This window comes from Sinohyriopsis cumingii, chromosome 12, assembly GCF_028554795.1.
Source record: "Sinohyriopsis cumingii isolate HCF-2022 chromosome 12, ASM2855479v2, whole genome shotgun sequence".
Lineage (NCBI taxonomy): Eukaryota > Metazoa > Mollusca > Bivalvia > Unionida > Unionidae > Sinohyriopsis > Sinohyriopsis cumingii.
The window spans coordinates 57,554,165-57,567,966 of record NC_142972.1 but is presented as its reverse complement, the minus strand read 5'-3'; the positions used below and the strand labels follow the sequence as shown (position 1 = coordinate 57,567,966).

The 13,802-nt window shown below is 34.2% G+C and overlaps 1 protein-coding gene across 4 annotated transcripts in view; it reads left to right on the top strand.

Annotated features, from left to right (window-relative positions):
* The window catches only part of LOC149786526 (uncharacterized), a 222,868-nt gene that overhangs the window by 157,111 nt on the left and 51,955 nt on the right, over positions 1-13,802 (top strand). For all 4 annotated transcript variants that reach the window (XM_089977028.1, XM_089977029.1, XM_089977030.1 and 1 more), the window contains 4 exons: positions 6,627-6,836; positions 8,324-8,448; positions 9,125-9,263; positions 13,617-13,802. In XM_089977028.1, the coding sequence (XP_089833154.1) occupies positions 6,627-6,836; positions 8,324-8,448; positions 9,125-9,263; positions 13,617-13,802 (660 nt within the window). The remainder of the gene's footprint in view (positions 1-6,626; positions 6,837-8,323; positions 8,449-9,124; positions 9,264-13,616) is intronic.

Below are 13,802 nucleotides of genomic sequence, written 5' to 3'. Positions count from 1 at the left end.
CTGATTCAGTGGACATATCACCAGAATGGACAGAAACAGACCAGAAGGTTAAAATCAATTTGATACAGCTTTTAAATAACTAAATTCATATTGGTTTAGTTAACTGTACACCCTTTATTGTCTTCCTTTTGATGAAATTTCTTACTGAAGCTAAGAAAATAATGTTGCACACATAAAAAAGGAGGCACACTTCTACTCATTATTGTTTTTATTATACTTCTCCATTCCAGCCTGTTCTTATGATCTTGTCCCCCCTCATACTGTTTGTCTTGTTTATGATATGTATCTAAATTTCTCACTTACTTTTCCTACTACTATACAAATGTTCTGTAAATATGCATATCAGTGTGAAATACAATGGGGAGACTAAATTCAAGATTAAAAACCTCTACATTTCTGGATATATTCTGCTTGGATTCCATATTTCTGCACAAAACTCAAGAGTTCAGGACTCTGCACTAATTCAGTTCCCACTGTAAATTTGTGCAGACACCACAATATTAAAATTTAGTAACTTAAAATTTTGAGTGCTCATGATCAAATTTATATCAGTATAGACACATCTATGATGACAGCTTTTGTGAAGAAAAAAACCCATAACAGCCGCACCATTTTCTGGATCTATACAAATTTGAAATGTGTGCTTTCAATACTGCACCAAAGAGTCAGCTGCTGATTTCAGTAATGAGTCGTCCAAACTCAGGTCTGTAAAGGGATGGAAATTATGTTAATAAAACAATGTCCCTCACTTTTTTCAGTTACAAGTAGGACAAGCTCTCAAAAGATTGTTTTTACTAAAATCTTACTTTCATTATCAACCAATCAGGGACAGTCAAACACATATATACTCTATTTTATCTTCACTGATTTATAGTATGGTTCTCGTTCTTTCACATCTGTAGTAATGGGAGTCCTTGAACAACTCAGTGATTGTAAGCCTTTTTCGACCATGCTGAATGGACACACTGTAAGATAATGTTCAAGTAACAGAAATACCATGGGATAACCAGAGACCAATAAAAATGAATAGTCAAGTTATCTCCTCTGCAGGGATGCTGCCAGGATTTCAGGATGTACTCCAAGTTTTGTGTGTGTGTGATCTCCAATGAGGAAGTGGTGGTGGTGGGAATAGCCATTGTTAAATATCTCCCTAACACTTAAATATCTGTCACTCTTTCTTACTGTTCCACTCTGTTACAGCTCTACTGAAATCAAAATTCTCGAAGAGATGTCATCTCTAGTTGTATAGCGATTATTACTGTGAGGTCATTGGGCATGGTCACGTGGTTGTGGTGGGGTCATGGTTGGGATGGCATAAAGACTATAGGCTTACTCCATATTTGACAGCTAATTATGATGTTGTCAAAAGAATTCAAAAATTTCTAGCAATTCTGTTGGACTCGGATACTTGATTCATAGTCAATGAACAGGTTCTAATATTGATGTGTTTATTTTGGAGCTATTTTCCTCCATCACATTCAAGATTTGGATATACCAAAGGTGAAATTGGTACAGTTGCATCCTAAACTACTATCGTGGCTACTTCAAATGTTATTTAATGTGAGACTTTAATGCAAGAACTTGTAGCTTCAGTGATTTTTGGGTTAAAAAAATTAATTTCTTCTCAAACAACTAAATTTGGTGCAGATTACATTGTTTTTCAATGATACGGTAAGAAGTCTTGATGTGTAAAAATTGCACAAGAAATGAACATCAGATCAGAAAATTACTACCACTGGGAAAATACTGATAGGAATATACAGAAATAATGATATAATTATTTAAGTAGAATATGTGGTGACAATACGAGCACTAGTTCTACAACTTTGTGCAAAATACATCTTGTACAACTATTCTGTTGTTTCTAACAGCACTGTAATATGGCAATAACTTCTGTCCACTTTTTACTTTAATCCCTTGCTAATTAATAGTTTTAGATTTTACAACTGTAAGCACATTTTACCTTTTGACAATAACACATCATTATAAATATTTAGATTGCAAGAAAATAGAAGTTACAATTTTATTAAAAGCACCGGTACCAGTAAGACTAAAGGATTTGGTAAAAAAAAGAAAAGAATCAGGATGAACAGATTAGTAGTGTAGTAAAAAATCCATATATCAGAATGACATCAAGTATTTTTTCATCAGTTTCATCATCAGTTAATGATACTGCTTAAAAATGTATTATACTAGATAATATACTTTTTTAGTTATCCATTTTGCAATACAAATACCAAATGATGGCTTGGAACTAAGTGACAAAAGGTCTGCAGAAAATACCACCATGATCTATATATATGGAAGAACCGAACATAAACAGGTCAAATTTTATCCATCTTGCTTTGAGTTTACACAGATCAGTCAGTCTCTTATGTTTAATGTCATTTAATTTTTGCACATAGAGAGCATGTACATCATTTGGTCATACATCTGCATATGATACAAAAGTTTGTCTTTTTATTCTTTTGTTGCTCAGTGGTTCTGCCAACTTGAGATCTACACACACTTAATTATGTTGTATGGGGATTCTCTGATGTTCCTTATGAGCATTAATCTGTTAATTGTTTCTGAATTTAATATGATCCTCCTCCTCAATGTACAAATATTATTCTGTGCTGTGAACTCCTTTCATTGCCTGCTGTCTGAAACACATATGCATAACTAGCTTGAACAAGTTACTGTTCTTTATTGTTGTGCAATTTTCAACATCTCACATATATGGCCCCATGGGTATTCTCTCTTGGATATCTCTGTCCCAGAAAGAAAAGTTTTGAACCAGAGGTCTCGTTAGGATTTTAAAACTAAGAGTCCATGGCTCCAATTTTGGTTTAGAGTTTAATTTCTACATTCTTTAAAACACTGACATAGCTCTTGCTTGTCCATCAGAGTGAGTCTGAATTTTTTCAATCCAAGGAAGGTCTTATTCAAAGCACTAAGCTAGGCATCACACACTTTCTTACACTTGGCTACTATCCCTTTCAAATTATCAGTTCTAGCAACTGTAGCCCTGTCCTGAATCTCACAATCTTCATCAGTTTGCCGTTGAACCCCAAAATACTCATTCAAGTCTATGTCTCAACATTGTCATGATTCCGAGGTCATGTGCACTGCTTATTCCGTTACACTCGGAAGTGAACACTAGAATGAAAGCTAAAGTTGTTTATTTGATGTACTGTTATAAATGACCACATGTACATCTCTGGGTATTTCTGCCTCTAAATTCAAGCACTGTAAATATCAGTAGATTTTCCCACCCAGCTGCCAGTCAAAGCCTTTGATCGCGCCGCTTAGCTATTGCAGCATGTTCTTTTGATGTACTCTTATAATGGTGACGACGGGGGTGGGGGGGCTTTCAACCACTAAATTCTGTCATTGTAAATATCATCACAGCTAACTGATCAACACATTTTTCCACTATGCAGGTGACTGAAGCAGGACTGGCAAGTATTTGAATTTTACCGCCCGCCTAAATAAAAAAAAATTGGCGTCCAGATACGCGTGATTTTAAGCGTTTCCGAGACCTCCGTCAGTTTTCACTAACATGAACCCTGCCAAAGATTCACTTCCTTGAATCAGTGTTTTGCTGCCTCTTATGCCAGATTTTTCACTTCCATAATGCTGTATTGGGGTTTTAAGTCCAACATTCCCATAGTATGCTTGTTTAGACATGGGTATATTTAATAAATATAACTGGCATATTCTCCATCCTACATCGGCCTCGCACTCAACATTAATTTTGGGCTCAAAATCACACACTGGTATTTCCAGTGACATTTTTCCAATGTTCAACAGACCGATATACATGAAATTCATTGTCATCATAGCTATCACCAGTCAGTATTTGCCGACTGAAAAACGTTTTCTGAAGACAAACCGTGTTGTGATTCAACCATTTTGGTTTCCTGTGTGGCCCTTATTGGAAACACACATTTGTAAAACTTCCACGATGAAAGTAAGGCTAAAACTCCATAAAATGCCTGTTCCAGGGCCAATGAACAAATCAAATTTCGTTTAACAGCCATTCATGTCGAACCGAAGTATCCTGATATCTGGATGTCGCATCAAGCATTGTGAGACAGCTGCTGCAGCGCGAATTACGTCGTGAAATGCACTTTTTAAGTTAAAGTTAAAAGTTTAATAAAAATTGCATACTGCGCAAAGAACATTTTTTATATCCGCGGCATTGACATAATTTGCTGAACGCGTATCACTGCTTTAAAAGTACGCGAATTCGTACAAAGTACGTGCACTCGCGTGTACTGGCATCATTTTCTGACCCAATGTTTTATTCACGTTAGACCGCTAGGAGGGGGGTAGATGCGATTTTAAATATATATTCGGGTTTTTTTTCTTTTTTTTTTCTGACAAACCCACCAGCGATTTCTCATTTTGTTAGCACAACCCACAACAGAAGTGATTTTCCTAACCAACCTTCCACTGTCAGAATTAAAATAGTTCGAAACACAACCTCCTACAAAAGTTTGTTTGAAGTGCCGTCTCCGGGGGGGATATATGTTTTACTGGAACAGCCCTAAACATAATTTGATCAAATTGAAACAAAGCATCCTGGCATGAAACACTGTCAGTGTTGGACAAATTATGCTAATAACCCATCAGATTTAGGAAATCATGCCAGTACATTTTCATATATAACAAATTATGCGAATCTGCAGTCAAATAACAAATAATGCCAGTAGGTCATATATAACAGAATATGCCTGTATGCCATTAGATATAACAAATTATGCAAGTATACAATCAAATACAGCAAATTATGCCATTATGCCATAAAACATAGCATATTATGTAAATCTGCCATCAAATATGGCAAAGTATGTCAGTATGCCATCAAATATAAAAATATGCCATCAGAGATAATAAATTAAGCAAGTATATGATCAAATATAACAAATTATGCCATTATGCAATAAAATATAGCAAATTATGCCAAATATAGTAAATTATGCCAGTTTGCCATCAAATATAATAGATTATGCCACTATGCCATCAGATAAAACAAATTATGCCAATATGCTATAAAATATAGCAAATTATTTAAATCTGCCATCAAATATAATGAATTTTGCCAGTATGCAATTAAATAAATGAGATGATGCTATTATGCAATTAAATAAAACAGATTATGCCAGTATGCCATAAAATATAACATGATACCACTGTGGCATCAAATATAACAGACATGCGAGTATGACATCAAATATAAGAGATTATGCCATCAAATAACAAATTATGCCAATCTTCATAAAATATAACATTATGCCAATATGTCATAAAATAAAACAGATTGTCATTATGCCATTAAATATAACAGCTTATGGCAGTATGCCATTAAATATAACAAATTATGCCAATATGCCATCAAATATAACAACTACTACAAAAACAGAGACACCTTTAAATGACTAATTTACAACTACTTGGCAGAACCTGACCAGATCTGACAGATGATATCATCCTTGCAGAATGGCCTTTAAAGTTTTTAAATGACTTCGTCTTGAAAGCCACTGAACAAATAATGATGTATCATAAACCATTATAAACAGAATTTGATCAAATTCGACGTAAACCATTCTGTCATGAAGGGCTTTGAAATTTTAAATAGTAATGCAGATTTGCTATTAAATATGGCCACTGTTACTTAAAAATATAAAAATGACATCCTCCTAAAAACCAGAATTCATCTTTGGCAATTTTATAGAAAGCACCTTGGCATAAATTCTTGTCAGATTTATACAAATTATGCTGATCCACTTACAAATATGGTTCTTTACTAAAACATTTTCCAAACATCTTCTTGGCATGTTTGAGGGCAACCAACTTTTTCTAAAAATATAGTTGGTACACTTTGCCTTTTGTAAACTCAGGACCATAGAATCGACCTGATGTGTTGTCCTGCCTGTTGTAAGTAATGGAGGCAACCATTTCTTGTTCTGGGATACATCTGGTGATGATGTTCATGCTGAGATGGTCTTCGCTTTGACTTTGTTAATAGTGTGATTTACAAAAAGAACTGACTTAATTTTTGTATTTGAAGTATTTGACCCATTTTTCACTTTTGTGTTAAATGCCTTATTAGAATACCTAAATTTGTCTGGAATCATATAATCTGGGTTGTGCTGATGTGCCATTAAACCTAATCTATACAGATGTACCAGTATGCATACAGACATACGTACTTGACAGAATTTTGACCAAATTTGACAGACTGTATCTTGGTTTAAACCCCTTGCAGATAATTATGATCTTCTTTCACATATGGAAGCCATTACTTACAACTACTTAACCATAAAAACAATTGATTTATACAGAACAAAACACATCCTAAAACTGACCAACTGTGATAGAAAGTATCTTGGCCTAAGTCATTTCATTACTGGACATATGATGTTGATGTGCAATCAAATGTAGGTGAAATACAAAAATAGAACAACTTTGAAACCATTGTTTTCATAACATATGCAATTGGCAGCAAAATAAGCCCTAGCCCTATTCAAGCCTTTGGTAGCTGTCCATTGTTTTGTCTTTGTTGATATGATTGATTGTATTTCTGCATGTTTTTTGATCACCATATTCAAGGGTTTTGTTATTTTCTTCTGTTATAGATCAGAGAAATAATGGCCAGTCTTGGCATAAGAAAGTTCCAGGATCTGATTGGACGGACAGACAAGCTACGGTTCTGCCCAGACCCCAAAAACCCAAAGGCCAAACTGTTGGACTTTACCTCCATGCTGAGAAATGCTCTTGACCTGCGACCTAACACAAACATTGTTGGTGGCAGTGTGGCACAAATGTTTGAACTAGAAAAGAGGCTGGTATGTTAAATATGCTGTTTACACATGCATAATCTGAAATAATTCACTACAAGGAAATCTAGAGATGATAGAAAAACAAAAGCAATGTGTTCCTTCATATGTTTGTTTATATGATTTGTCTCCCTTGAAGGCCAGCATATACAGAAAGTGCTGTACTTTGTTAATCAAGGAAAAAAGTTTAAACATTAATAAAGATGATGAATAATATGTTCCCAAACCCGTCAAACCCAAACAGGTAATAATTTTTCTTGGATGAGTGAATTTTCATGCAGATCAATTTTTAACAACAAAAAATAAGAACAGAAATAAAATCCTTGAGACCATTCTCCCAGCATTATCCTTTCAGTTATGGCAGAATTGGAATTGTTGCCACTTGCAATGTGATTATCAAGCCAAACACATTTTCTTGCAGGTTCTCAGATTTCATCAGCTCATAGACTTCATGATGCAAACATCTTATATCCAGCCTATGCTAAATAAGTTGTTAGAATTAAATATCTCTAGCATAATAAACATTGACTAAATTTCAGTTCCAGTATTAAAATAACATTATTTACATTCATTCTGGTGTATATACAATTTAAGCATACATGTGTGCTGAATATAATTAAATATAATTGTGTACTGAGGATAAGTAAGTAAAAATGTGTACTGAGGATAATAAAGTATATTTGTATACTGAGGATAAGTATAATAGTGTATTGAGGATAAGTAAGTATAATTGTGTACTGAGGATAATTAAGTATAATTGTGTACTGAGGATAATTAAATATAATTGTGTATTGAGGATAAGTAAGTATAATTGTGTACTGAGTATAAACAAGTATTATTGTGTACTGAGGATAAGCAAGTATAATTGTGAACTAAGTATAATTAAGTTTAATTGTGTACTGAGGATAAGTAAGTATAATAGTGTACTGAGGATAATTAAGTATAATTGTATACTGAGGATAGCTAAGTATAATTGTGTACTTAGGATAATTAAGTATAATTGTGTATTTAGCATAAGTAAGTATAATTGTGTACCGAGTATAAGCAAGTATAATTGTGTACTGAGGATAAGCAAGTATAATTGTGTACTGAGGATAATTAAGTGTAATTGTGTACTGAGGATAATTAAGTGTAATTGTGTATTGAGGATAAGTAAGGATAATTGTGAACTAAGGATAATTAAGTTTAATTGTGTACTGAGGATAAGTAAGTAAAAATATGTACTGAGGATAATAAAGTATAATTGTATACTGAGGATACGTAAGTATAATAGTGTACTGAGGATAATTAAGTATAATTGTGTATTGAGGATAAGTAAGTAAAAATGTGTACTGAGGATAATTAAGTATAATTGTATACTGAGGATAAGTAAGTATAATAGAGTACTGAGGATAATTAAGTGTAATTGTGTACTGAGAATAATTAAGTGTAATTGTGTACTGAGTATAATTAAGTAAAATTTTAGTATTGAGCTTATAATAAATTTTTGTCTGCAGGATAATATATTGCTCGAGAAGGCACGTGATGTTATTGATGGCCGACAGAAGCAGGTTGACATCTATATGAAAATTACGAATGAGGACCGCACATTTGGTGCAACCCTCAGCTACTACATATCAAGGTAAGCAGCTAGTCTCATTTCATTGTCTCACGCATAACATTTCATTTGTAACTGTAGATATCATAGAGATGAGACATTGCAGTGAAATATTGCTTAAGACATTGCAGTGAAATATTGCCTATCATTTGATAATGTATGGCATGGAGTGAACATGTTGCTAATCATTTGTTTAGATATGGAATGGTTGTTAAGTTGTGGCAGGCAGTGAATATATTGCCAATCATTTGTTAAGCTATGGCAGGCAACAAGTACTACAAGTTATAGTTTCATGAAATAGTTGAGCTTTGTACAGTAATAGGTCAAAATAGTTTGTGACATTTCTTATTCTTTAACTGGTAAGTGAGAATTAGGTTCTACTTGACAGAGTTAAAATTCCTTACTTGGACTGTCAAATTACAAGTTAATTATGATCTGGCAACTTTTTTGACTTCTGTAAATTCAAAATTTTCATGACAAAAATTGAGTTATGGGCACTTAACTTAATTTGTAATTATGAATGCGGCTAACATGATTATTTTCATTAGTTTGTTTCTCACAGCTTTTTCAATAATGTTTTATTTATGAACATTTTTCTGTTCTTATATAGTGTGGTGCTCTCGATGGCCTTCTTAAATCTTCTTAATTTTACAGTATGATTTTTCTTCTATTATAAAATATTCATTATGTTTCCATCCAGGAAAACGATAGAGGAAGGCTTGCCAGATAACAGCATCCGCATCCATTTGACTGGGGCAGGCGGTCAAAGTTTCTGTGCCTTCCTGGCAAAGGGGGTCCATGTTTTCCTAGAAGGGGATGCTAATGACTATGTAGGAAAGGTATGTTGTGATGGCATATTTATATAACAGTCCTACACTGTACTTTGATTTGATAAGGTGCATGATAGCCCTGCAACACAATGAATGTTATATTGAGCCTGAGGCAAGTAGAGTAAAATACTTGCCCAAGGTCACACCATGGTAGCCAGACTAGGCTGAGCTGATGGTGGGAGTCAAACCCAAGCTCTTCCGGTCATGGGTCAAATGCCTGAACCACTGAGCCATGCCTTCTTCAGTCATTTATGTTAAAAAAGAACTATAAAGGCCTCTTTTATTCATTGATAAAATTTTAATTTGATCATTCATAATTTAAAATACGATTAAAATTTTCACACGAGTTTAATGTAAAATATATGGTACACTTCAGTCAAGTGAGATATATGACATGCAGGTTTAAACATACAAACATATTCCTAAAATTAAAGTCTGTAGTTGTTTAATGATTTGCTAGGACCACATGGGTGATGATAAACCTAATATGAAGAACAAATGTTTGATGGTAACGTAAAATTACCAGCTACTACAAAACAATGTGATTGTGATTTGTACGACCATAATCTATGATAAACACAAATAATTACTAAACAAACCAAACTAGAAGAAATAAGGAAAAAGCAAAAAGTAATGTTAACCCTTTACCTCATAGAGCATAGTTACAAAGTGTAGCATGCTATAAATAGAGCACCTGTTACCTATTCAACTCCATACGCATAGGCCTGCCTGTTAACTGTTAAACAATGTAGTGTATGTTACATTTAACAGCAGTTTGAAACATTTTACATTTTTGGTACACATCTATTATGTGTGGAAAAATTTAAGTGTAAAGTCCGATTGTTATAGCTGTGTATTTTTCATGGAAGTATTTTTTTATGTGCCTTAAAATCTTGAGAGAACTCATTCACTGTCAAGTAAGTGAGGTTGCGTGACCAACCGTAGCTGCCATTTCTCATACTAGAAATTTACAGTTTTTTTTGTCCGCGTCTACATCACTAAGTCATCTGAATTTGATAATTTATAAAAACTAATTGCTGCATACATCAATATCAGAGCCTTTACCTAAGTTATTGAATCTTTCATAGTTGTGATTTTAATTGTGAAAACTTGGTAAGTACTGAATGAAATCCGCAACCTCCATTTTGGAGAGTGGAGATTACAAACCAGTTACTTTAAATAGATATCGACCAGAGCATAAACCGTGACCATGTGATCTGACATAATTGTCATTCGCAGAAATGAATGTAGTGTTTAATAGGGGGTTTTGCTCGAAGGTGGCGCTACAAAAACTGGCTTAAAATGGCTGATGTTTACAGCAGATGTCAAAAGGCACTTCCATGCGAATGGAGTAGAGACATCAAAAGGCACTTCCATGCAAATGGAGTAGAGGTGTCCAAAGGCACTTGCATGAGGTAAAGGGTTAAGATGAAAGTGTACTCTTCAACAAGTCCAAAGCAGCATTATCAGTAATGGTCATCTGTCTCAGTTATTTCACATACCTGCCATATTTCCAGATAGTGTTGTTTTTTTGTTGTTGTTGAGGTTCTTCAAGTGTGTTTTGAGGTCCCAGGCTGGAGAGTGCATGTGACAAAAAAAAGCAATGTAGTCAATTGAGAATAAGCTATATTTTCATATAAGCCAATAAAAAGTGATTGGAAATTCAAATCTGAATAAAAAATTAACGTTTATGTCAGAGTATTAAATGCACTCATGAAGAAAGAAATAGTTGGTAGACTTAGCATTATCAAATATCAATGTCATACACATACACAGGAGCAAACACTAACATAATGACAACCACACTGACATCAAATAAAATATACATCAAGTTTCTGTGTTTAAAATCATTGGACGGCAAAATATTTGCTAAATTAGATGCAATCTTTACTGCTGTCAATAGTTTGATAGGGGCTTTGAAGGTAATGCAAGTGTCATTAGTGTCCTTTCACTGCACTCACTAGAGACTAGACTATTGTTGTCCAGACATTCCAGATGGGTTCTCAGCACAGATTCTGGTCAGGACTGAGTTGTTTATGACAACTATAACATTAGCATTGTCAGAACTGCATCTGATGCAGTCTGACCATGAGATCCACTTGTCTCTATAGAAAAAGGAATATATATATATATATATATATATATATATATATATATATATATATATATAACATTTGGAACTGACCATTTCATTGGAGGATGGGGGAGGACATAATATTTTAAAGTTTATTGGGGTCATTAAAGGTAATAAAACAGTAATAAATGCCTCTGTCTAGTTCAGGTCTTAAAGATTTATCAGTACAACTTTTTTGACTTTGCAAACATGAGCCTGTGCTTGTTATTGTCTTCCTGTCAATCTATTTCATGGCTAAAGTCATCCTCAAAAGCATGGGTCAGTATAATAATTAGTATTTTAATAAGATTAAGGTAGCAAATAATAATAAAACTAATCTGATTGTTCAGTTTAGCGTGTTTTACATACTATACAGGTGGTCCCCTATTTTGATGGAAGTTGCATAGTTCAGAATGAGTAATGTCAATATGACAATTCCAGTAAGTGGAAAAAATTAAATTTTCCCCCATGCTGCTGTGCTTGATGAAGTCCAACTCGGTCAACGTGGAGTTCTTAAATGTATTTCTGCTGAGATTTGCTTGCTTTTGCTGATAGCATTTTTACTTTCTGAATCACACTCTTAAAAACTGAGTGAGACTTGAACACTATTCCGACAAATGACATAATTGTGTTTTGCATTTTAAATATGGAGTAAAAATCTGACTTAAGAGAAATGTTTCTGCTGATCACAGATTTTATTAACATTGGCTTCGTTATTCACATTCAGTGCAGTGATGTGTAATAACATCTTTTCTTCAGCACATCTCTTTGATGTACTTAACTTCAGACTAATTGGGCTGTTCAACTTTGTGTACTTTAGCTATGCGAATTAGCTAAATGGACTCTCCACAATAGAATTTGAAACAGTTCATTACCCTAGCTATTGTCAGCCAATTGAGAAATCTTACAAATGTTTATTTCTGACTGCCTTACCTTTTAATTGCATCTACATGAGCTGTATGATCAGATTATAGGTTTAGCTGAGCTTTGAGCAGGACTGATTACTGTTCATTCACATGTTACAGATTACAGACATATATTGCAGTGATCAAGAAAGAGGTGGGGGTGTTGTTGAGAAAATGTTGGAGCTAATATTCCTGAAGATCAAGTTTTTCTAAAAATGATCATGTCAGGGTTTTGGGAGTCCAAAATCACGTTTTACATGAGACACAGCATGTAATGGCCGGTATACTTTCATCTAGAAAGACAGCATCATCAAGAAGACTCATTAGCTCCATACCTAATTACCATCAGAATAGAGCTCAAGAAGAACAAATATTACTGGTATTTTCTATGACAGAATTTAATTGGGTCAATATACTCTCATTATAACTGCCTGAATAAATTGTCACACTGAAATATGTCTTAAGATGCCTTGATGGTCATAAATGAGAGTGGCCATCTTAAAAATCTTGTTATGGCTTTTTATCCTATATGGCTGGTCATATTGACATTGTGCTTTCAGCGGAAGACCTTTAAATGGAAATTATGTAAATCCAGTATGGCAGCCATCTTGCAGATCTTGTTATTGTTACTCAGCCAAAGTGGAAAGTCATATTAATATGGGATTTTCACCAGAAGACTTCTAAAATGACTTGTTGGTGTCAGACAAAAATGGTACTGATATGATGTCCAATATGGTCACCATGGTGGCCATCTTGAAATTCTTATTATCACTACTCGTAATTTGTGAGTCATTTTTTTTATAGAGTTTTCATCAGAAGAGTTGTTATGGTGTCTACTTCTTCCTAAATGAAAATGGTGTGAACTTACCCTTAATTTGAAAATGTTATTTTAACTCCTTCCAAATGGATGACTATGTCAAAATAGGGTTTGAATCAATGGACGTTTTACAATACTTAGTTGTCCTTAATGAAAATGATCCTCTGCTTACTACATGCAATGGCTGTCATTAGTCTCCCTGAATGGATGGTGTTTTCACCAATGACTTCTGTGATGTTTAATTGGTCCTAAATGAAAATGGTGCCAATGTGACATCAACCACAGCAGCTAATTCGTAACTTTTGTTATTGCTGAAGAATATTAGAGAATGTTTCATCATTTAGTGGTTAAAAGGGAGAATCTTGAATTCCATGAAATTCTTTTTGCATAGGAAAACATCAGTGCTTTCAAGGGACTTCTTTTTAGCATTGTAGGTACATTTGCAGTTGAAATTTGTCCATATTACATTTTTGTTTGAATTAAAAATATGTATTGCATAGTTGACTACTGGAGCTTTTTCCCCCCAGGGTTTGTCAGGTGGAGAGGTAGTCATCTATCCACCCAAAGACATGCCACCAGAATTTCAGTCCGAGAGCAACATTATTGTGGGTAATGTGGTGCTATATGGTGCAACGTCTGGCAAGGCTTTCTTCAGAGGTCAGACAGCTGAGAGATTTTGCGTTAGAAACTCAGGGGCTACAGCTGTTTGTGAG